The 22,238-nt window shown below is 51.3% G+C and overlaps 9 protein-coding genes across 9 annotated transcripts; 8 read left to right on the top strand and 1 right to left on the bottom strand.

The window, feature by feature from the left end:
• Positions 1-391: 391 nt before the first annotated feature.
• Positions 392-3,855, top strand: VC83_03193 (uncharacterized protein). The gene is made up of 4 exons (XM_024466841.1): positions 392-1,235; positions 1,288-1,882; positions 1,930-2,287; positions 2,336-3,855. The coding sequence occupies exons 1-4, from the start codon at positions 752-754 to the stop codon at positions 3,506-3,508; spliced, it is 2,610 nt and encodes an 869-aa protein (XP_024325569.1). The 5' UTR covers positions 392-751; the 3' UTR covers positions 3,509-3,855.
• A 173-nt stretch (positions 3,856-4,028) lies between these two features.
• VC83_03192 (uncharacterized protein) lies at positions 4,029-5,780 on the top strand (the record flags this gene model as incomplete). The annotated part of the gene is made up of 1 exon (XM_024466840.1): positions 4,029-5,780. One exon carries the CDS (start codon positions 4,029-4,031, stop codon positions 5,778-5,780), a length of 1,752 nt encoding a protein of 583 aa, XP_024325568.1.
• A 521-nt stretch (positions 5,781-6,301) lies between these two features.
• Positions 6,302-6,622, top strand: VC83_03191 (uncharacterized protein; the record flags this gene model as incomplete). The annotated part of the gene is made up of 1 exon (XM_024466839.1): positions 6,302-6,622. The coding sequence occupies one exon, from the start codon at positions 6,302-6,304 to the stop codon at positions 6,620-6,622; it is 321 nt and encodes a 106-aa protein (XP_024325197.1).
• A 489-nt stretch (positions 6,623-7,111) lies between these two features.
• Positions 7,112-10,290, top strand: SPE3 (putrescine aminopropyltransferase). Its single transcript, XM_024466838.1, has 4 exons — positions 7,112-7,416; positions 7,627-7,955; positions 8,009-8,246; positions 8,488-10,290. Exons 1-4 carry the CDS (start codon positions 7,122-7,124, stop codon positions 8,763-8,765), a joined length of 1,140 nt encoding a protein of 379 aa, XP_024325217.1. The 5' UTR covers positions 7,112-7,121; the 3' UTR covers positions 8,766-10,290.
• Positions 10,291-11,339: 1,049 nt separating this feature from the next.
• VC83_03189 (uncharacterized protein) lies at positions 11,340-12,335 on the top strand (the record flags this gene model as incomplete). Its single annotated transcript, XM_024466837.1, has 1 exon — positions 11,340-12,335. One exon carries the CDS (start codon positions 11,340-11,342, stop codon positions 12,333-12,335), a length of 996 nt encoding a protein of 331 aa, XP_024325390.1.
• Positions 12,336-12,884: 549 nt separating this feature from the next.
• Positions 12,885-17,902, bottom strand: MCM2 (MCM DNA helicase complex subunit). Its single transcript, XM_024466836.1, has 3 exons — positions 16,158-17,902; positions 13,764-16,101; positions 12,885-13,706 (listed from the first exon to the last, which is right to left on the bottom strand). Exons 1-3 carry the CDS (start codon positions 16,160-16,162, stop codon positions 13,485-13,487), a joined length of 2,565 nt encoding a protein of 854 aa, XP_024325391.1. The 5' UTR covers positions 16,163-17,902; the 3' UTR covers positions 12,885-13,484.
• VC83_03187 (uncharacterized protein) lies at positions 16,483-18,178 on the top strand (the record flags this gene model as incomplete). The annotated part of the gene is made up of 3 exons (XM_024466835.1): positions 16,483-16,565; positions 16,616-16,670; positions 16,724-18,178. The coding sequence occupies 3 exons, from the start codon at positions 16,483-16,485 to the stop codon at positions 18,176-18,178; spliced, it is 1,593 nt and encodes a 530-aa protein (XP_024325421.1).
• A 649-nt stretch (positions 18,179-18,827) lies between these two features.
• On the top strand, positions 18,828-20,541 carry VC83_03186 (uncharacterized protein; the record flags this gene model as incomplete). Its single annotated transcript, XM_024466834.1, has 4 exons — positions 18,828-18,950; positions 19,382-19,555; positions 19,618-19,673; positions 20,175-20,541. The coding sequence occupies 4 exons, from the start codon at positions 18,828-18,830 to the stop codon at positions 20,539-20,541; spliced, it is 720 nt and encodes a 239-aa protein (XP_024325605.1).
• Positions 20,542-20,852: 311 nt separating this feature from the next.
• VC83_03185 (uncharacterized protein) lies at positions 20,853-21,308 on the top strand (the record flags this gene model as incomplete). The annotated part of the gene is made up of 1 exon (XM_024466833.1): positions 20,853-21,308. One exon carries the CDS (start codon positions 20,853-20,855, stop codon positions 21,306-21,308), a length of 456 nt encoding a protein of 151 aa, XP_024325604.1.
• Between the last annotated feature and the right edge of the window lie 930 nt (positions 21,309-22,238).

Below are 22,238 nucleotides of genomic sequence, written 5' to 3'. Positions count from 1 at the left end.
CTTCAAATTCCTCATTTGGCATTCCGATTATGTTTTGCCGAAATGTTTCACCGAGTCGTACGTGTCGTGTTTCGTTTATTCCGTTATAGACGATATTCTATCGGTGGTATATACTGTAGCCCGCTGGTAGCAGGGAGTCGCAGGCATAGAGAGAAAAGGAGGCGACTCTGAGACCTTCTCCCCCGCCTTTTCATACTGGAGCCGCGTCTGCTAGGACTTTAAACCTTGATCATATAGAATTTCAGAGGAAGAGAGAGTAAAGCATTGCGATCCAATACTGAAGTAGACATTCCCAATCAACCCACAGCCTCCACAAAAACCTCCACATCCCCAACAAATCGTGGGGAGAATTCTCCACCTTACCCGAAAACCCCGCTGGTTTAGGGACGCTAACCGCCGTCTACTAAGCCATCTCGTGAGCACGAGTGGGACAGAGCGGGATAGAGGACCACAGTAACGTAAACATAGCGCCTTCTCCCTGTCGCCTGCATCGGCACCTCCCTCACTCACACCACAGAACCTCATTTCGCTCACGCTTTGCCATCTCCAACTGCTAGACTCAACACTCTTCGAATGCTGTGGATGTCTTCGCATACCATACCCCTACTTATTGCGCCCACTGAGCCTGTCACTCACTCAATGTTCGTAACGATATTCGACGCAGGGACAAGTGCTAGCGCTGAATGAGGACCCTTATTGGCGTGGACGCGCAAAACCCGCCCCAGCCGTGGTCCCAACAGCCGTCGCGAAGATGCCTGGAATTCTGCCTATGAAAGTGATCAAGGTCGGGACGACCGCGCAGAGCCGGATAGCACAGGCCTGCGATCGTTGCCGAAGCAAGAAGATACGATGCGATGGGATTCGGCCGTGCTGTTCGCAATGCGCAAACGTCGGATTCGAGTGCAAGACGAGCGATAAGCTTAGCCGACGAGCGTTCCCACGAGGATATACCGAGTCGCTGGAGGAGCGGATTCGGGTGTTGGAAGGAGAGACTAGGGGGTTGAAGGACTTGTTGGACGAGAAGGACGAAAAAATCGATATGCTGTCGCGGATGCACAATAATCGAAGGATATCGAATTCGCCGTTGAGTTCATCGCCTGTTGTCATCGAAAACCCCGCAGACTCCCCGCAAAACAAAGACGACACCTTCCGAGTGCAAGCAGTGCCGTTGCAGCTCGAGTCAGACGTGTCGGACTCGACGTTTATGGGACCCTCGACCGGGAGGACGTTTGTTGGTAAGAGCGATACCAACTACTTATTTGCGCTATCGCTAACCGTATATTATAGATGCATTCAATCGCAAGCTTCGTGACAGTGGGAAATCATGCTCTGGATACAATCTAGGGACCTTCCTCGCGCCACGAGAAGACTTCGTGACTCGGAGAAGCTCATCTAACGACCCCAACATCCCTCCACGTATGTTTTCTGATCGGTGCATCAACATATTCTGGCAGGAACATGCGCCGCTCTTCCCCGTTCTTCACAAACCAACATTCCTGCGATTGTATGAAGAATACATCGCGGATCCCGAACAAATGGTTGATGACCAGAAGTTGGCTAAGCTCCACCTTGTCTTCAGTATCGCGGGATTCTCAAGCGACCTACCCGACAAAGATCACATCGCTCGTTGCGAGGAGCAGTGGCAAAGGTCTCTCAATGCTCTCCTCATGGATAGTACACTTGGTACTCTACAGTGCCTTGTCCTTGCCTGCCTGTATTGTTCTCAGACTGGGCAATACAAGTCATTGCAAACATACAAGGCCATAGCTGTTGCGCTCGCACAGAGATTGGGACTACACCAGAGCCAGAAACGCTTCTCCTACAGCGCTTTGACAATCGAGACGAGGACGAAAGTATTCTGGTCTCTGTATACGGTTGATTGGTGAGTACCGTGTCTAATGTGACTGTAACTTTTACTGATTACTATAGTTTTTCGGCTGCATCTATGGGTCTGCCACAGTTGTTACAAGATTCGGATATCGAGACAGAATATCCACTACCCATCGACGATGAGTATGTCGAGGAGCGGGGATATCTTCCTACGTTACCTGGAGAGTCCTCGAATATATCAAGCGCCCTGGCCCTTTTCTGCGCTTCACGGATTCTCTCCAAGGTTTTGCAGCGCTTATATCCTGCGAACACGTCCAAGGACCTTTCGTTGAATACCATGACGGATTTGGAGAACGAATTGACCGAATGGTCGGAACAGCTACCACCAAACCTCAAGCTTACGTTTGTGCAAGATAAGCCATCTACTGACGTGACTGGGAATCGTTCTGCTCTTCTGGTAAGTTTGATATAACTGTGTCGAGTTTCAGGGTCCTAACCGTCATAGTCACTTGCATATTACCACATTCGAGGGTTGATACATCGTCCTGCTGTTGGATCGACTCTTGGCCTTAAAGCGTCTCCATCTCTTATTTATGTTGCGGATTCTAGTAAACACGCCATCCAGATTATACAGTTGCTCGAGGAGAGAAGCATGTCGTTCTCCTTCTGTGTCAATAAGAATGAGATGCTCACACTATGCGGGTTGAGCCTGCTCTACCAAGGATTGGATCTTAAGAAAGAGGGGAAACTGCTGAAAGATGGGCAACGCCTCGTCAGCGCAGTTGAGAACTACCTCGACGTGTTCAAAGCACCAGGCGCAGCCGACTTCCGTAAACTTGTCAGCTCCCTTGCGCCCACCGAGACGTCGAAGACATTTGATTACGGGGGCCAGAATAATACCACGGCACAAGCACATTCGCAAGCTGGACGACAAGTCCACTTGCGCGCAACATCACGGTACACCAACCCGTCCAGCGACATGGAACTTCTCCAACAACAGGAGCGCATGCGCCGTGCAACCCTGGGCAGCATACCCATGCTCAGCCTCGGTATCCAATCGGGCTCTCGCCACAAGAAGCCGGACGCGGCATTCTGTAGTAAAAGCTACCACAGCTCTGCACCGTGTCAGTCGCAGCCGCCACCTACGCCATCGCTAATTTCAACTAGCACTAAACCACGCTCAAGCTCCAACTCGGAAGCAGGGCCTCATCTTAATTACCTTGCGCTTAATTCCGCGCCATCCTCTGATGGACTACGCAGATCTCGTAGCGTAGCCCAGCAGCGCAACAATGAGACCCAGCCGCAGCAGTACAAGACGCCAAACTTGGCGCCGTCGGAGTGGGAGGCCCTCCTCGGCTCGCTCGACAGCGGGAATAGCAACATCTTCGATGCGGTGTATGGTGGTGCTGTACCGGGTATGCCAGTAGCCGTCTCCGGTACTACAAATGCAGGTGGCCAGCACACGGGTAGTCTCTCGTCGTCGGGCTATGGCGATTGGGACCTGTCGCCCGAGACGTGGGATATGACAGCTCTTAGCATGGGGGACTTGGACGCGTCGGCTACGACGCAGAGTGTGTTAAGCCTTAGCGAAGAGAGCCTTAGCAGCGGGGATGATCTCGATTTTGGGGTTCCGGGAGCGCTAGGCGAGTATAACAGTCTTTGCTACAGGGTGGCTTGAATGGCGAAGGGTTTTATGTCGATGGCTTGGATGGGAATTTCGGGTTGTCTTGATTGAGATATACCAGCATGGAGTCTGGTGCTTGGGAAGGCGCGTGATGTGAAAGTGGCGGTGAGAAAGGGGAGTTTCAATTGGATGATTTACGAGATAATTTCTCGCTTGCTTTTGACCTATAGGATCGATCCCGTATCCCAAGTTTTGGATGTAGTAAATAGCTGTGATATATCACAATCGGTGACTAAGTGGGTGATTGGCCAAGGTCAGGGGTTTACGCCAGGGTAGTAGCCAAGCTCCAGGTCGACGTGAAATAGTGATGAGCAAGGACTGTGTAACCTCGAATGTAAATGCTTCTCCTATTCTCAGCCTTGCGTTCAAACAAACAAGTATTTTTCGTTGTCGAAATGGCGGCCCTTGTATTCATTCCTTTCCTTTGTTTCCCTTCCCCGTAATTAAAAGCAGCCTTCCTGAGCTCCAACACAGCTTATATGCTAGGTTTTCTGGTGGTTGATTTAACATCTAAATGGAGCCATCGAAAGTAGAGTCATATGATCCCAAATGGCGCAATGTGCATCTTCGATCGATTTACAAGGAAGCGGAGGAATATGATGTTGGTCCGTTGCTACGCAAGTGCATTACATTGTCATCACTGCACAACCTACTTTTGGGCCAAGACCCCTTCGTTCCTAGTTGGATTTCTGTTGATGGCGATACAAAAAACCCAGAATTTTGGATTGAGACCCTGACTGAAGTCTCTGCTCGTTCCAGGGAGTATATCTGTGCCAGCTCGGCCTCGTTTCATGATTTATTGGAAGGGCGATCTCAGGAACTTTGCACATCGCATGCCCTCGCTCATTTACGCAAGAACATGAACCTTTACAGCCACTCCAACGGAACTCCAAATGCCAATGGGAAGCGGCCACGGAGCGATACAAATGGGCCGCCTTTAGGAAGCCCTCAACCCACCGGTTCATCTCCAAAAATCCTGCAGAAGCCAAAGCTCACACTTAAGAAGTGGCTGGAGATATGTAACGGATCAAGGACGAGCTGGAAAGATATCCATGCCGAATGGAACCAGATGATTCTCCGATCCAAGTCAGCAAAGATCAAATCCTGGGATAACCTTGAGAGGAACTGGGAACCTCAGGGGCTTACGCTGTCACTAGGATACTTCACTGATATAACCATAAAACTTGCTCGGAAATGCAGCTCGTTGATTTCCGAGCTTTCGAGGGGACGAATAGGATCCAATAACGCACCTCCTCCAAGCTATATCCCACTTGTTCGCGGGCTTGACAACCTATGGCCAGCAGCTAAGAATACCGAGTTCGAACGCTGCATCCAGGAAGTTGTTCACGGCAATTTCAGGCCTCAGGCGACCGCACAACTACTGGGATACATACTCGAACTGGCACGGATAATAAAGGGGTCTACGATAACCGTGCCGCGAAAATCCCAACAAGCCGAACTCAAAAATGCAGAAGCCCTAAGTCGCCGGCAAGCCCGCCAATTCAAAGAGGAACAGCTGGAGAAGGACATCAAGAAAAGGGAGGAGTTGTGCCGCCAGGCGGAAGAGGATTTTGGACGAGACACCTTGGCCCTCGACGATGAACGTGCCTCGGTTGATATGGTTTCAGCAAAACTCAGAGAAGCGCAAGCAATGTGCGATGAAAGGGAGAGTACATTGGCAGCGAATGAAGCATTTTGTGCAGATAGAGAGGATGCATTGGCAGCGAAGGAAGCATCTTGTGCAAAGAGAGAAAGTGCATTGATGGTGAAAGAGGTGTCTTGGACAGCGAGAAATGGTACGCTGGCGGTGAAGGAAGCGTCTTATGAAGTACGACAGGGTACACTGGCAGCGAATGAAGCATCTTACGCAAAGAGACTGCGCGTATTGGCGACGAAGGAAACGACATTCACAGAGAGATGGGATCGCACAGCAAAGGCAGAACTTGAGCTTCGAAAGAAGTTGGAGACCTATGAAGCAAACCAAAAATTACTTCTCGAGGGACAAAGCCGTACAAAGAACGGTGATGACAGCCATGCTAGAGACAAGGCTGCGATGGCGAAGCGAGAAACCGCAAACATGAGAAGGGAGAAGAATCTTGCGGAGAGAGAGCAAAGATTGGATGCTCAAGAAAAGAACATAATGTCACATCGGGCGTGGATATCCATGAAGGGGAATGCAGCAACTGACCGTGAAAAGGAGTGTGCCACCAAGGAAGCGGAGTTCAAAGAAAGGGAGGAGCGTTATGCGAGGGGCAGGCGACAGTAGCAAGTGAGAGACAGGAACTTGAAACCCAAACATCGGCGTTGAGACAGGACCAGGCGCTCTACCAGCAGGCGAAAGAAGCGTTGAAAGCAAGGGAGGAAGTGCAAGACAAGGAGCGCGCCGCAGCAGTAACTGAAAGGCAGGAAGTTGAATCCCAAAGATTGGCATTGAAACAGGATCAGTCTCTCTACCAAACAGCGAAGGGGGCATTGAAAGCAAGGGAGAAAGCGCAAGACAAGGAGCGCGCCACATTAGCAAGCGAAAGGCAGGGAGTTGAAGCCCAAAAATGGGCGTTTAGAGAGGACCAGGTGGTCTACCAGAAAGCGAAGGAGAATTTGAAAGCAAGGGGGGAAGCACAGGACAAGGAGCGCACCGCAATATTAAGCGAAAGGAAAGGGGTTGACACTCAAAATTTGGCATTTAAGCAGGACTTAGCCCTCCACCGAGAAGGTAAAAAGACGTTAAAGGCGAATAGTGAAGCGTTGGCTCAGGAGCGGGCAGCAATATTGTGTGAACAGAAAGACATGGCAGCGGCACAAAAGGCCTTTGAAAACAAAAAATCGGCATTGAGAGCGGAGCAGGTCGCTATGTCTCACAACAAGCAAGAAGTCGCAACTGCAAGAAAGACCTTAGAAGACGAGAAGCTGGCGTTAGGAGCAGATCTGGCCGCTCTATCCGGTGAGAAGGAAGCAGCAGCAGCGGAAAAGAAGGCCTTAGAAACCGAAAAATTGGCATTGAGCGCGGAGAAAGTGCTCTACGAAAAAGACAAAATTGAGTTGAAAGAGAAGGTAAGAATCAACTTGCAGCAGGTGCAGGAGATGCAGAGGTCCCTCTCTACTTGGTGATTTCAGATCATTGCTACATCAACACATTTATCATTCACAGGGGTAATCTAGCTATAAGAGTCATTTCTATTATAATTGAGATAATTAAACTGATTTTCAGTTTAATGATCTTCTAGGTCAGTTATTGCAATACTTTAGAACGTGGGTGCTTGGATTAACTATTCGTATTAGTTTAACGCCCACCCCATTTTACACCCAAAATCATGAATTTTGTAACTAAATATATTACCTACGTACAAGCTAAATCCGTGGCAGTTAAGAGCAGACTTGGAGCTAGATTAGAGCTCGGCGGTAGCTAGGCCAAGGCGGTTCGTTGGGGAGGCTCTCTGGAGAGTGCGACAAACAAAATAAAACGACCTTCCTTTTACAGGAGCATGTGCTATTTACTGTAGTACTCTATAAATTTCGAATAGTAACTTTTATATCTACAATCGTAGTGTATTTGCCGTTGTATGGCGATTATACAAGACAGTTAACTGCCCCAAACCTGGCTCTTAGCATGCAACCTACGGATTTGGGTGGCATTAACCGCAATCGGCGATGGTATTTGGCGGTGAGCGTTGTTCTGCCACAAAAATTCTCCCCGCACCTACAAGCGACCATGGCACAAACAAATCAACCTCAACCTAGCTTGGGTACTAAAAGGTCAATCACAATTGCTACCAAATTACTATCACGATTTAGGCCCTACTCCTGTCGCCCTTTACCATATCCATCGAAGAGTATTTCTCTGGCAAAACCTTTTTCTCACTCAAGCTTCAAGATGTCTGAAATCACTCACCCCACCATCAAGGGTAAGCTAGCTACCCCTCCATGCCAATGACGAACATGAAGTTTTGGGCGCTCCCGGGTCTTGCTTCGAGGTCGTTGGCATCAGAGTCCAATTTACTCGAGTCTACGGCCCTGAGATATCCTGCAATGGAGAACTTCAGCGTTGCTCTCATAGCTACCCCGCACTTGTAGCCTTGCTACCGACAGAGCACCTGCTAACGAACCTCGTACAGATGGATGGTTCCGCGAGATCTCCGACATGTGGCCCGGACAGGCCATGACCCTCAAGGTCAAGAACGTCCTCCACCACGAGAAGAGCAAGTACCAGGATGTCCTCATCTTCGAGTCCACCGACTACGGCACCGTTCTCGTTCTCGACAACGTCATCCAGTGCACCGAGAGGGATGAGTTCGCATACCAGGAGATGATCACCCACTTGGCGATGAACTCTCACCCAAACCCCAAGAAGGTCTTGGTCATCGGTGGTGGTGATGGTGGTGTCCTCCGTGAGGTCATCAAGCACGACTGTGTTGAGGAGGCCGTCCTGTGCGACATTGATGAGGTAGTCCCCGCAACTACCCTGAAAACAAAAGCAATATATCTGACACTCTGCAGGCCGTCATCCGTCTCTCAAAGAAGTACCTTCCAGGAATGGCCATCAGCTACCAGCACCCCAAGGTCAAGGTCCACGTTGGAGATGGCTTCAAGTTCCTCGATGACTACAAGAACGAGTTCGACGTCATCATCACTGACTCCTCTGACCCCGAGGGACCCGCCGAGATGCTTTTCCAGAAGCCATACTTCCAGCTTCTGTTTGGAGCTCTCAAGGAGGGTGGCGTTATTTCTACGCAAGGTTGTACGTTCTCCTAGGTTTGCGTGCTTTTATCGCTCTCGTTTGCCAGCCAATTTGGCGACATCGTGTTTTCATATACCAGTGCCGCCGATCAGTACTTGCTTCACTTGATACTGTCTGCATTTCTGGTTTCTGCGTCGTCAATGAATTGCGAAACTTCTAGAGGCAACCTTACCACTTGAGCGCTGCTAACCTAGGTATTCCCCATATCCATTTCACAATGCTGACTGAGACCGAATAGCTGAGAACCAGTGGCTCCACCTGCCATTGATCACCAAGCTCAAGAAGGACTGCAAGGAGGTCTTCCCAACCGTCGAGTACGCCTACACTACCATCCCCACCTACCCCTCGGGCCAGATCGGCTTCATGATCTGCTCCAAGGACGCCACCCGCGACATGAAGACCCCGCTCCGTAGCTTCACCGCCGAGCAGGAGGACTCGCAGCTCCGCTACTACAACGCGGATATCCACAAGGCCAGCTTCATCCTGCCCACCTTCGCCCGCAAGGCGCTCCAGTAGAGCAGGATAGGAGGAGGGCATGATTATGATTTGACGATATCGAGGAGGATATATTACTGGCTGTTGGGTGTGATTGCGCCATCCTGATAGCCAGTTTTGGCGTCGCTTTGATGGGCAGGTCTTCGTCCGCAGCGTCGGGTAGATATCATACTTTGACTAAGCGGGATGAAAGCAATATTAGAGTTCTCTCCCAAGAGCATCTTGTGATTCCGAGTTCGCTGCCATCATATATGTTATAGTAATATTGATACAATCGGGACGCTACAGGACACGATAGCAGAACAGCTATCGGTCACCCACATCGGCTCCTGCGGTCGCTCCGACTCAGGGTGATGGGAGGAAGGAGGGGTAGGATGGGGAAGTTGGGGCGGCCTATGGGGCCTAGGTGGGGGAAGACCCTGTGTCGGAGGGGACTCGGGCATGGCCCTTCGTGTGGGGTCACTTCGACCCTTCGTCTCTCATGGTGGTAGCTGCTTGTTGCGACACCGGTGAGACGTTTGGGAAGGGTGACTCCTGCAAGGGTTACGGTGGTGAGTGCGCCCTGGCTCGGAGGGTATTTAGTTTAGAGTCGCAGATAGTAACGACTCTGTTTCTTCCGCTTTGTCTTTCCTTCCGTGATCGTAGTTTTGTTCCTCTCCCGTCTCCCATGCTGTAACCCATCCGAGTAGTTCTCGAGGTGGACCTGGTAACTCTGGGTATTCTGTGTGAAACTCTCTGAGTTTATGGGGAGAGTTCATGAAGTTCGACGCTGGGTACCACTCCGGGTCCGGATCGTATCCGACCCAACTAACCCGGTATTGTAGTTGCTTCCAGCGGAGCCTTACAGCAAGGATCTTTTCCACTTCCCATCCTCTATGCTGTCTATCACTTCGCTGCTAGGCTCAGGCGGATCCTGACCAGGTAGGGGGTTGTTCGGATCCTTCATGAGGACGTCTGGTGAGAACACATCGTGTATTTGAGAACCGGTAGGTAGTTCCAATCGAAACGCGTGCCCAATCCGTTCCAACACCGTATATGGTCTGACCCATTGTTGGCCCAACTTGCGGCTAGGGCGAGAGTTTTTCAAATTTTTGGTCGATAGGTACACCCTATCTCCTACGTCCCAGTCGATGGCCCTTCAGTGTCGATTCACGTGCTTAGACATTTCCTCTTGTGCCTTTGCCATGTTTTCCTTTGCGTGGACCCATGCGGTATGCATTCGGACTGCAACCGCCTTGGCTTCCTCTCGGTTTAGGGTCTCCCGGGGGTTGGTGCTTGTCAGAGTATTCCAATCCCAACTCGTACGCGGATCGGTTCCGTACTTGAGTCGGTAGGGGGTCATGCCAATGGATGCGTGGGGGAGTGTCATTTGCACGCGGTCCATTATGGGGATGAGTTTGCTCCAGTTATCCTGGTAATGGGATACGAAAGGCCTCAGTCTCTGATCGATGTATCGGTTCATGATTTCCGTCTGTCCGTCGGTCTGCTTATGATAGGCAGTCGACAGCTTAATGTCATACTGACATTCGTTGCACTCAGTTTGCTATCAAACTCAAGAGCAAACTTAGAAATCTCCTCCTCAAACCTACAAGTCACTATACATATTTTGGCTTGTCACACCAACAACAAGAGCAATACTACTCAACGATTGCTACAACCCTCTATGATTCATTACACGTCATTGCTCCTTAGTTACTGGGCCGATATGACCACATAGCATATCTCTACAACCCTCTATGATTCATTACATGACATCACTCCTTAGTTACTGGGCTAATACTACACATGACATATCTCTATCAACTAGAGGCCTAGGAACATGAACGATAGCTCCAAAAGCTTCTACAACCGTCTATGATTCATCGCACGTCATCGCTCCTTAGTTACCCACAAGATTGGTTAAGTTATGACATAATCTGTCTATAGGGGTACTCTGACCTTGGACCTCCTTTCACTTCCTATAGGCTAGAAACCTAGGAGATGGTTCTATGGGATTCTCTTACGTCGACTACAGTTACCAAGCCTGGTTAGTGATGGAAAGTCTTGGAAAATGAGAGAACTACATTCCTTTAGCATAAATAGGATTGCCCTTTCCTTAAGAAAGGGCAAGCAGACAATACAGTAAATCGACTATCACATACTTCCACGTCTTTTCCAAGCTTCCAAGCATTGATCTTGTTACTCCTTGTTTCTGAAAAGTCAGTGAGGTGCTAACCTCTGACTTATCCCTGAGTTCTCAGACTCAACATTTGTTACAACTTGTCTAAACCACTCCACTACATCATACACCTGATTGCTGCATTGTGGAATAGTCTAAGCTACGACCCTTTGGCTCTTTTTCCTAAGACAGTGTGTTGTCTTAGTAAAATTATCCCTTCCTTGGGTGGCTAGATTCTCACATCTGGTGCACCCACCATTACAGATGTAGCGCGAGCGTAACCGTACATCGTTACACTTCCTGCCTTCTGACCTGGTACCCTGGACTCCCGTGAGACCCTAGGGACTGCGCTTTACAATCAGTTAGACTGGATCCCGGCAATATTTTGAAATTGAGCCCCGAATGGTTCATTGCCGCCCAGGTTACATTAATTCCTAATGATAATCCCGATATTACTGCGTTCATCTCGGGCAGAATTAGAGAACCACATAGAGTCCAAACGGTTGGTGATAGGAAACCCCTCGCTTATACTGGAAATACAAGACTTTCTCCTTGAACAATCCCACGGAATGTTTCTCTGGGTCGCTCTGCAAATCATATCCTTGTGCGACATGAAAACGGATGATGCCATTCGCCAGGCCCTAACGGACCTTCCTAAGGATCTTTCGGAAACATTTTCTCGTATTTTACGGAAAGCAGAAGGATCTGGAAAGACTTATCAAAGACGGATATTAGAGCTGGTAACTATAGCTCACCGTCCATTAACAGCGGAAGAACTTAGAGACGCCTTAAGTGTAGACCCTGGTGATGCTGTCTGGAACTGGTCAAGGAGTCTCAATAACGTAAATTCGATTTTGGCTTGCTGCGGAAGCCTCCTTACTCTCGATGAAGAGGAGAAGACTATACGACTAGTGCACCATAGCGTCAAGCAGTTCCTCCTAAGTGAGTTTGAAGACTCAGCCACCATAGCAATCACAATCGATGGCGCAAACAAGACAATGGCAGGTATCATTGTTACCTGCCTCAATTACAGCGTTTTTGCAACCCAGCTGTCTACTACAGTATTCCCGCAAATAATGACTGCATCAGCACCGTCCCAAATCATTCGTTCAATGCCCGACTTATCAAGCACTGTTCAAAGTCTTGCATTAAAGCTCTTAAAGTCTAGGAAGAAACCTGACCTTGACATTGGAAAGACTCTCGCGGAAACAAGCAAGCTTTTCAGTTCTCGTCCCATGGATGAATTTCAAATTTACTCTTATGCAAAGCTATATTGGCTGCAGCATATCTTTTTCATTTCAGAGAAAGAGCCAGTTATGTACGACCTGCTGCGCAGGCTATTTAAAGGCAATGCAATAAACATGATACGACAGATAAAGATGGCTGGACGCCGCTGTCACTTGCCGCGCGGGACGGGCACGAGGCTTTCCTAAAGTCGTTGCTCGACTCCGACATTGTCGTTAAAAAACGAGAGGGAAGGACGCCGCTCTCGTGGGCTGCAGGGAATGGCAAGAGGCCGTCCTCAAGTTGCTGCTCGACTCTGACATTGTCGACACCAACTCAAAGGACGATGAGGGACGGATGCCGCTCTCGTTCGCTGCAGAGAATGGGCACGAGGAAATAGTGAAGCTGCTGCTTTTTAAGGGCGCTAAGCCAGATGCTGAAGATGGATATGGCCAGACGCCATTCTCATGGGCTACAGAGAATGGACATATGGCAGTAGTGAAGCTATTACTTGATGGGGGCGCTAATCTAGAGTCTGAGGACTACAGCGGCTACACACCGCTCCAATGGGCCGCACGGGATGGGCACAGGGAAGTGGTAAAGCTGCTGCTTAATAAGGGTGTCAGCCTAGAGCTTGAGTCTAACGGTGGCCGAACGCCGCTCTCATGGGCTGCAGAGAATGGGCATGAAGCAGTAGTGGAGCTGCTGCTTAACGAGGGTGCTAAGTTAGAGACCAAGTATAGCACCGGCTACATACCGCTCTCATGGGCTGCAGAGAATGGACATAGGGAAGTAGTGAGGCTTCTGCTTAACAAGGGAGCTAAGGTAGAATCTACATCTAACAGAGGCCGCACACCACTCTCTTTCGCTGCACGGAAAGGGCACGAGGCAGTAGTGAAGCTGCTGCTTAACAACGGCGCGAAGCTAGAGTCTACAAATGATAGTGGCCGGACAGCTGCAGAGTATGGGCGTGAGGCAGTAGTGAGGCTTCTGCTTGACGAGGGCGCTAAGCTAGAGTCCAAAGACATTGATGGCCAGACGCCGCTCTTATGGGCTACACGGAATGGGCACGACGCAGTAGCAAAGCTGCTCTCTTCTATTACTTAAGCTCTCAGATCAACGTATTGGATCGTCGTTCCCATGTTTTCCAAGTCTGTCTCGGACAAGCAAATGACACTATTCGAGCTGTTCGCGTTAAGATCTTTACAGCACTCCATTTGCAATACAAATATCCCATGGGTTGCGTATTTCTCATCAAGCATTAACATTTGGTATTGATTACGCATAAACCCACTCCCAGTCCCTCAACTCCTCCAGCAAACCCATCCATTCTAACATATCCATCCAACATAACAATTCTAGGCCGTCACGCCTACTGGAACCCCCTTCCCTGGCCTCGCAAGCGTGTACTTCGCAAACGACCGGGCCAGCGCCTTGCGACAGCTCAGCTTCTGTGCACCAACGAAACTATCCACCGCCACGGCAATGGCACGGTCAATATCCCTCGCAGAGGCATACTCTGAGAGCCTCATGCGGCTAAACGCCTCAGCGATACGCATAATAGCCTCAAGATGACGGACCTGTATATATTAGCAAGGAACCAGCAGACCAGGCGAACAGCAAAGGGGGAAACCCACAGTAATAGGGAACGCTCCCGTAGCCAACGACTCGCGGCGCATATCCGCAAACAGACGTGCCACCTTATCCTCGTCCATCTGATACAGCTTCGGGCGGCAGCGCTCGCGCGAGTACAAGATATACTTGCGTAGCAACTCCTGGGGGATCTCGCCCTCTTGTTTCGGGCCGTCGCGCTCGACCTCCATGCGCTCTCCCTCCGCGTCCTCCTCACCAGTTGCAGCAGCCGGGTGACTGCGGCCGTGGGAGGCGACGACGAAGCGGGCAAGGCGCTCGTCCTCCTCAGGTTCGACGGTGTCGCGGACAACACAGAGAATATCGAAACGCGAGAGAATGGGCTCGGTGAGGTCGACGTTCTGGGAGAAGGGGAGGGTGGAGTTGTAGCGGCCGCCGTTGGGGTTGGCGGCTGCGACGATACCGCAGCGCGCTTGGAGGGTGGTGACGATACCAGCTTTGGAGATGGAGATGGTCTGCTGCTCCATGGCTTCGTGGATGGAGGTTCGGTCGGCATCGTTCATCTTATCGAACTCATCGATCAGGCAGGTGCCGCGGTCAGCGAGGACGAGCGCGCCGCCTTCGAGAGTCCACTCTGATGTGAGAGGATCTTTGCGCACGGAGGCTGTGAGACCGACGGCTGAAGCACCCTGACCTGTCGCGAAAACGGCGCGGTGTGCAGTCTTCTCCACGTACTTGAGGACTTGGGACTTGGCGGTTCCAGGGTCACCAAGGAGAAGGACGTTGATATCGCCACGGATCTTGTGTTTACCTTGGCCAACCTTGCTGACGCCGCCGAAGAGGGATAGGGCTACAGCAGTCTTGATGTCGGTGTGGCCATAAATGCTAGGTGCCATGGAGCCAATGATCTTGTCTACGATCTGTGGATCGCGGGAAAGAGCGCGGATTTTCTGTTCATCTTCCTCCGTGAGTCTGAAGCCGGCGAGCTGGTCGTGCAACTTGACAACGTGGTTTGCCTCAAGGATGGTGGCGAAGACAGGGAAGCCGTTGCGGTTGTTCAGCTTTGCATCATAGTTGTTGCGGTAGACGCCCGTAACCTCGATTTCCTCACCGGGCTTGGCTGAGTCAATGAGATCCCAGAGAAGGATGACCTCGCGGTGCCGAGGTAGGCGACCCGCGGGTACTGTACCAGGGGACTCCTGGAGAGTGAGTTTCTGAAAGTTGCGGTAGACAGTTTTATCGGAGTTGACGGTGAAGGGGCCGCGCGACTGGCAGCTTTGGCAGTATGAGATCTTAACCTCGACGTTTGATTCTTGCATGAAGGGTCCGAGGGTAGTTTTGCACTTGGAGCAATCAAACTTGACGTATTTAAGCTGAGGGAAGACGCCACTGCGGCGTGTTACCACACCACTGACACGGATGAGGCTGTTAAGATGGCTTTGGCGGAGTTCACGGAGAGTATATTGAGTAGGTAGGTCGGAGATGCGGACGTGGATCTCAGAGTGGATCTTCTGGTAGTCGGGATAATGAAGCAGTGTCACTTCCATAGCAACCTCGTCGAATATCTTCAGCATCTCAGAAGGCGCGTTTGCCAGGAAGTATGCTAGGATGGCCTTCGAGGTACCAAGATGGTCATATGATACTTCGAGAGACTCTGCGTTGATCTCTCCGAGCGTGCGAACCCTATTTCCGTAGACCGAGGAACCGTTGTCATCAGTGTATTCCGTCAAGAACGACTTAAACTCTCTCGCAATCGTCCTCTGGACTTGTGGTAGGGCAACCCATTCCACCACACTCGTCGCTTTGACGTCCTGCAAGGCCTCTAGCGTCAGTTCTTCTTCCATAATGTTGTCCATCATGTCTTCATCCGGTTCCTCGTCATAGCGATGGCGACGGCGCCTGGGCTGGTTGGTGAGGTCCATTCCATCATCTTCTTCCTCATCTTGAAGAAACGCTGCTGGCATACGGCGCCGGCGAGCAAGCTCTCGGTCTCTCCTGTTAAGTCGCTCTTCGAGCTGGCGTCTCGTTGAAGCATCTAACTCCTCGTGGTCGCCCTCATCGTCGATATCGTCACCGCCATACTGGTCATCCTCGCGAGCCTCGTAGTCGCGCTCAAAGTTATCCGCGAAGAGATCGATTCCGTCTTCATCCTCTACCATTTCATCTGCATCGTCAATATCCGCGATAAAGTCGTCCACGATGTCATCGTCGTCGTCGTCGGCACGGTCCAGATGATACGCGGGCGGTGACGAGGGGATGATGGCGGCAGCAGGACTGGAGGCATAACCAGAAGTCGGCACATCCTCTTCATCTCTGCCACGTTTGCCCAGGTTTCTGCTTCCTGCTCCGCGGTTCGCGGAGTCCATGTTGGGCCTCAATGGCGAACTGTAGGGAGTCAGCGATGATTGACCCAGAGCGTTTGGGATAATGCTAGAACATACCTCATGGTTGCAACAGTATATATTTAAAATGTGCAAAATCCTTTTGTTTATACCTGAGTTTGTTGTTGATAATGGTAGCCTGGTCAATGACATGGATGAATTGGCGCTGAGTTCAGAAGGGGGGATAATTGATCTGTTCAGGCGCGTCTTGAAGTTTCACGTTTCGCGTTTACGCGTCGGCGCGTTTCCACTCTATTACGGTGACCAAGATTGTGCGAGGCTGTGGATATGGTCTCGAGCCTCGCCATATCCCGACCCTGAACACAACGAAACTACATCACAATCTATCCCCAACTGAGATTTAAGAGCAAGAAGAACCTATAAAATGGCGTCTTCGCAAGATACTGCTGATTCAGAGCGACGTGATAGCGATTCTTCAGTTTCTCAGGACTCTCAAACCGCAGCTGAGTACGCAGATCCCATCCAGCCCGTCATGACATTCATTGACCTTTGATCAGATTCATCAGCAGCCAACTTCAACTTGAGGCAGATGCAAGAGAGGCTCTCCCATATGTATGCATGACTCAATCCTCCATTATATCTGACAACAAACTGACCGAATCTAGAAATTCGACACCTGCACGAAACAACTCGGCCCTTTGCGCCAGGACCTCTTCGCCTGCATAACATGCAACCCGCCACCTGCGAATCCTTCCGATCCCTATACCCCAGCCGGAGTCTGCTATTCATGCTCGGTTGCGTGCCACGGCGAGCATACCCTCGTTGAGCTGTTCTACAAGCGTAACTTCGTTTGCGACTGCGGCACGACGCGTCTCCCATCCACTACACCATGCACGTTACGAACCAACTCGGAGACGGGACAGAAAGGCGGAGTGATCAATGAGCCGTGTGAGGAGAAGAACGAGTATAACCAGAACTTTCGAAACCGGTTTTGTGGGTGCGAATGCGACTATGATGCTGAGTCTCAGAAGGGGGTGATGTATCAGTGTCTTGGCCTTGGGGCGGCGAAGAATGGCGGCTGTGGCGAGGATTGGTATCATACTACTTGTATAGTTGGATTGGATCCATCGTGGCATGATGAGGCGATGAAGAAGAAGGCGGCTTTGGCAGAATCTACAGCCGGGAATGACCAGGGACCGACGGCTACTACAGCAGAAGACGATGGGGACGCCATTGATATGGAAGACGGCATGCCAACACCCCCTGGGTTTCCACACGCCGATGACTTTTCTGGTTTTATCTGCTACAAATGTGTTGAGGCAAACCCGTGGATCAAGGCATATGCTGGCACAGATGGACTCTTGCCGCCTGTGTTCAAACGCAGCGGGGCACCTTCGCCGCAGGCAAAATCTGAGGGGAAAGAGGATCAAAAGGAAGCTCTGAAGACAACAGTCGCACCTGTTGCTTCATCACAGAAGCGAAAAAAAGCAGGGGATGATGGTACCGACGGTGACGTGGAAGCAAAGCGAGCGAGAGGAGACAACGACACGGAAAGCAAACCCACAGCAACGACTATCACCGAACCAAAGAGTAATGGTGATGGTGCGACAAACTCAGGCACAAAAGACGAGCCACCGTCTTGCAAAATCAGCCAGCTTCCCTCCCCACCAACCGAACCCTTCTCTCTTTTCTTCAAAGACAACTTCCGTGCCTCCTTCTGTCGCTGCCCAGCCTGCTTCCCCCACCTTGCCATTCACCCCCAGCTCCTCGACGAAGAAGAATCCTACGAGCAATCTCTCTCGCACTCCTCGGCTGCGTCTGATGGGGCAGGCAGCACGCTCGGCAGTCGCGCCGGCAGCCTACTGGACCGCGGCGAGCGCGCGTTGAGCACCATGGACCGCGTCAAGGCCATCGAAGGGATTATGGCATTTAACCTTCTCAAGGAGAAGTTGACTCCGTTTTTCAAGGAGTTTGCGGAGAGTGGGAGGGTTATTAGTGCGGAGGATGTTAAGGCGCATTTTGCAAAGATGAGAGGGGATGAGGGGGGCGCCGGAGAGGCAGAGGGAGAGAAGGCTGGGGGTGGGGAGGAGGATAAGAGGCGTGAGCAGGGAGGCTATTGAGGTGGTGAAGATGGGGGAGTGTATGATTATTTACGAACTAGGGGGGGTATAGGAGGGAGTATAGGAGGGGAAAGGGCCCTGACAATTAGGTCCCGAGCCGATCAGGATAGGTTGGGGCTCGATGGACATGGCGCTATTTGACACTTGCCGACAGTTTTCATATGAGGCTATCGAGGGGCATAGATACCGTAATTTATCAGATCTTGCTCAATTAACACCATCGTCGATCGCTCAATTTCATCACGTGTGTTCACTCAAAGTACGTACAATACGAATCATCTTAGCATCCTCGAACCCTCTCATCTTCACCAACTCCATCCACACTGTATAGTTGTTACCTTAGATCCAAATCCCTACACCACACACAAACAACAGACGGTGTCGGCGAGGCCGAGGCCCCCTCAACCCCTCGTCCCCGACTCGGCGGCGACTTTTCTTACTTTTTCCTTCCCCATTCCCTTACCGTTATAAGTCAAAGGGCGCGTACACTCCCAGCCTGCGAACCAGCGCCGTCCAATCGCCCCCTCAGCGCGCCGTGCGGGGCCGAGTGGAGTGCGGGGGGCTTGGTTCTTATCAGTCACCATCCTTGCTGGCAGATTGGCAAGGGCGGGTCTGGGCTATGGAGATGGGCAAGTGATAACCATATAATATGCCGCGTGTCTCTCCCAGATACTTCGCCGAAACCTGTAGCTATACGCAGACTCCAAGCGCATACAATAACAGCGCTGGTATATCAGAAGAACTTCCAGAAGCGGCGTCCCTCGTTCTTGCCGTGTGGGGGTGAGACACGCGACATACGACATGCCCATGCCAACTTTCCTCCCCCGCTTTGGACCCCTGCAACGTCGGCGGTAGCTCTTAGCTCTTGATGTCATGGAAATGGCAGTTGCATGCCGCACCACTTCACCCACCAGGGAACGAGCGCCGACGCGCTGTGGTGCCTCCTGGACATCCTTATCAGGGCCTAGGCGGAGCTCGCAGGGTTGGTGGGCAGGTAGGTGGTGGGTGAGAGGTATATAGCGGCCCTGGCCCCTTGATGGTGGGTGGTTGTTTTGTCCTCTTTCTCTCTTCCTCACTCTTGTCTTTGTAACCTCGTCTGCTTCCTGTTCTGTTCCGTTGTGCTTGATCCGGCGATTCCTCTGTGATTGTTGTCCAGTATATGCAGTAGCACCATGTCCCCGCCCTCGCTCCCAGCACGACCAGGACCCAGCGAGACGCGACAATGCCGTCGCCCGAATCGCTCCAGACCACGCTCCCGAGGTCGGCACTGACGCTCATGACGAGGAGGAGGTTGCTAATTTCGGGTACAAGCAGGAGCTGAAGCTGAAGCGCGACTGGGGGTTAATGCATAACTTCAGCATTTCTTTCTCGATTATTGTGTGTTTCTCCCCCGCCCCAAGAGATCTGAGAGATTGTCTGGAGACTGATAGTTGTCACAGAGTGTAATCACGGGCATCACAACATTTTTCAGCTATGGACTTCATACCGGTGGAGCGTGAGTCCCCTCAATTGGCAAAGTGATCCGTACAAGAGCTGGTTGAATAAGTGCTGTAATGTCAGTTGGTTGGATAGTCGTGTCGTTCTTTACCTTCTCGGTTGCTCCGGGAATGGCAGAGATCGTGTCAGCCATCCCAACGAGCGGTGGGCCATACTTCTGGGCTGCGATGCTGGCACCACATATAGAGATTATGTATCCTCGACATTCACCGGCATAGGTGAAGAGTCCGTATTAGGCATCTTTATTAGACGTTCACCTATGTGTCCTATTTTTCTTGCTGGTTCGCTGTTTCACTCCTACTCCCACCACGAAGGAATACAGTATCCCCCGAAACATTCTGCACTGGTGAGTCCTTTCATATCTGTTTGTTGGTTGGGTGGAGTGTGTGATATTGGGGAGTGGGAAAAGGCCGCTTACAACGACAAGACCCACCCGCCTCATTCTCATATTTTGCATTCCATTCCTCGACTCCATCCAAACTAACCATCCACCTTTTAGGTTCAACCTCCTCGGCCAAGTTGCTGTCACTACAGGTATAACTGGCTGCGCAGGTCTCATCCCAACACCAACAGTCGCAACCGTCAAATCTAGCTACGAGTCTACCGCAAAACAGTTGGCATCTACGCCGCCCTCCTCCCACGGCATTGTCAACACCTTCGTCGTCAAAGTCCTTCGATACCTTAACAACACTTCCATCCTTCTCCATTCTGGTGGGGTAGCTGCCATCGCTATTGCCGTGCTCGCTAAAGCGCCCACCCACCAACCCGCCTCCGCGCTCTTCCAAAAATTCTACGACGGCACCGCCGCCACCCCTGGTGAGCCAGGATGGTCGATCAGAGCATCACCAGCCTACGTGGCATACTGAGGTGCTTTACTTTCTAACTATACGTTTGTTGTTTATTGAGGCTCTTGAATACTCTGGAGACTTCCATGAGACTGTTGGGTAGCGAGCGGTACGGTGCAGGACCGGCTGACAAAGGAGCAAACGGAGGAATCATGTATATCACTCAGGTCCCCCGTAGCTGCCATAGCTTTCTAAATCTACTGTTTTCAACAACGAACTGGGTATGACGCATCGGCGCATTTGAGTGAAGAGACTCGCAATGCCTCCTGGAGTGCCCCCATCGGCGTGATATCTCTGTCTTCTTCTCCTCACTTTTTGGCTTCTTCATCATCATGTCCTTCCTCTTCTCGATCCAGGACTTCGACCGCACCCTCAACAGTGCCTATGGAAGCCCCGTACTTCAAATCTTTGTGGGTGTCTTCGGTCCTGACGGCGCCGTTGTGATGTTCAGCCTCATTATCATCTGCGTCTGGCACTGCGACCTCTTCAGTATGACCTCCAACAGCCGCATGATGTTCGCCTTCTCACGAGACGGCGGCATCCCACGCTTCTTCGCCCATCCGCACCGTCTGGCTCGCTGCCTTCCTTGCGTTTCTCCTTTCCCTCCCCTCGCTGGGGAGGGACGTGGCATTTGCCGCCGCAACATCAATGGCTACCATTGGTTTAGACATTTCCTACGGCATCCCGATCCTCATCGGACTCATTTACCCAACGCACTTCAACAGCAAAAGGGGCCATTCAACCTAGGCCGCTTCTCCCGGCCCGTGGCGCTCGTGGCGAGCTGCTAAATCGGGTTCATCACTGTGGTGTTCTGTCTCCCCCCAGCAACACCGGTGGATTCCCAGAGTATGAATTACACGGTCGTTTGTGAAGATTATAGCCGTCGGGGCAATGGGGACATGGGTTGTGACAGCGAGGAAGTGGTTCGTAGGCCCGTTGAGGGAGATTGAGCTGGAGAGAGCGGGGGTGGATGTCAGTGATCCGGCGCAGGTGGAGAAAGCGGAGAAGGAGGGGGTTATTGGGGTGAATGGGGAGGCGAAGGGGGTGGAGGATGTGAGTGCGTCAGTAACTGATTAAGGGGGGTTGCGGAAAGGGGGGCTGTGGTGATGGAGGGAGGCAGCTCGGAGGGAGGGGGTTAGAGGTATGGTTAGATAGACCTAGATCAGTTGATACCGTAGAAATGGAAATCAATCACACGTATTTTGAGACAACAATATTGCATTCCAGGCTCTCTGAAGGGTATATGGCGGAGTTGACAGGCTGTTCAGCAAAAGACCAGGTCAGTAAAGGTCCTAATTATTATGTACCATGTAGGAGTCGTAAGTGCTGCGAGAGTCAATATAGGTGTTGGCAGCTCATTGTTCCAACTCATCGCCCCCTACCCCCCTCGTCGCCTCTCCCCTTTCTCACCTCCACCTGCTTTTCTCACCGTCTCTTCCTTTTCTCACTACCCCCTTTCTTGCCGCCGCACCCCTTTCTTTCTTACCGCTCCTCCCAGAACGAAACAGTAAAGCCCTCCGAACTGTCACCAGCAGCTCCATCTCTGTGTCTTGGTACTCAGCGAGAAGAACTTGGTCATTCCTAGCTTTCTCTTTCCGATAGGTGTGTCTGAGAAGTACGGTCTTGTATGGATTGACTGATATTTATACTTTTACGAGGAGAGCGGCCGAAGGGTGGGTTCAACTCCACCGTAGGAGGTCCCGGTTGCAACGCATCTC

Source organism: Pseudogymnoascus destructans, assembly GCF_001641265.1.
Source record: "Pseudogymnoascus destructans isolate 20631-21 unplaced genomic scaffold scaffold_7, whole genome shotgun sequence".
Taxonomy (NCBI): Eukaryota; Fungi; Ascomycota; class Leotiomycetes; order Thelebolales; family Thelebolaceae; genus Pseudogymnoascus; species Pseudogymnoascus destructans.
The sequence above is the reverse complement of the archived record's forward strand: the minus strand, read 5'-3'. Positions and strand labels throughout refer to the sequence as shown.

Coding starts and splice junctions, on each gene's coding strand:
- SPE3 (XM_024466838.1), top strand. CDS start 7,122: ATGCAACCTACGGATTTGGGTGGCATTAACCGCAATCGGCGATGGTAT. Junction 7,417..7,626: donor CACTCACCCCACCATCAAGG/GTAAGCTAGCTA, acceptor AACCTCGTACAG/ATGGATGGTTCCGCGAGATC. Junction 8,247..8,487: donor TGGCGTTATTTCTACGCAAG/GTTGTACGTTCT, acceptor GAGACCGAATAG/CTGAGAACCAGTGGCTCCAC.
- MCM2 (XM_024466836.1), bottom strand. Junction 13,707..13,763: donor CGGGAGCGTTCCCTATTACT/GTGGGTTTCCCC, acceptor TAATATATACAG/GTCCGTCATCTTGAGGCTAT.
- VC83_03193 (XM_024466841.1), top strand. CDS start 752: ATGCCTGGAATTCTGCCTATGAAAGTGATCAAGGTCGGGACGACCGCG. Junction 1,236..1,287: donor GACCGGGAGGACGTTTGTTG/GTAAGAGCGATA, acceptor CGTATATTATAG/ATGCATTCAATCGCAAGCTT. Junction 2,288..2,335: donor GGAATCGTTCTGCTCTTCTG/GTAAGTTTGATA, acceptor TAACCGTCATAG/TCACTTGCATATTACCACAT.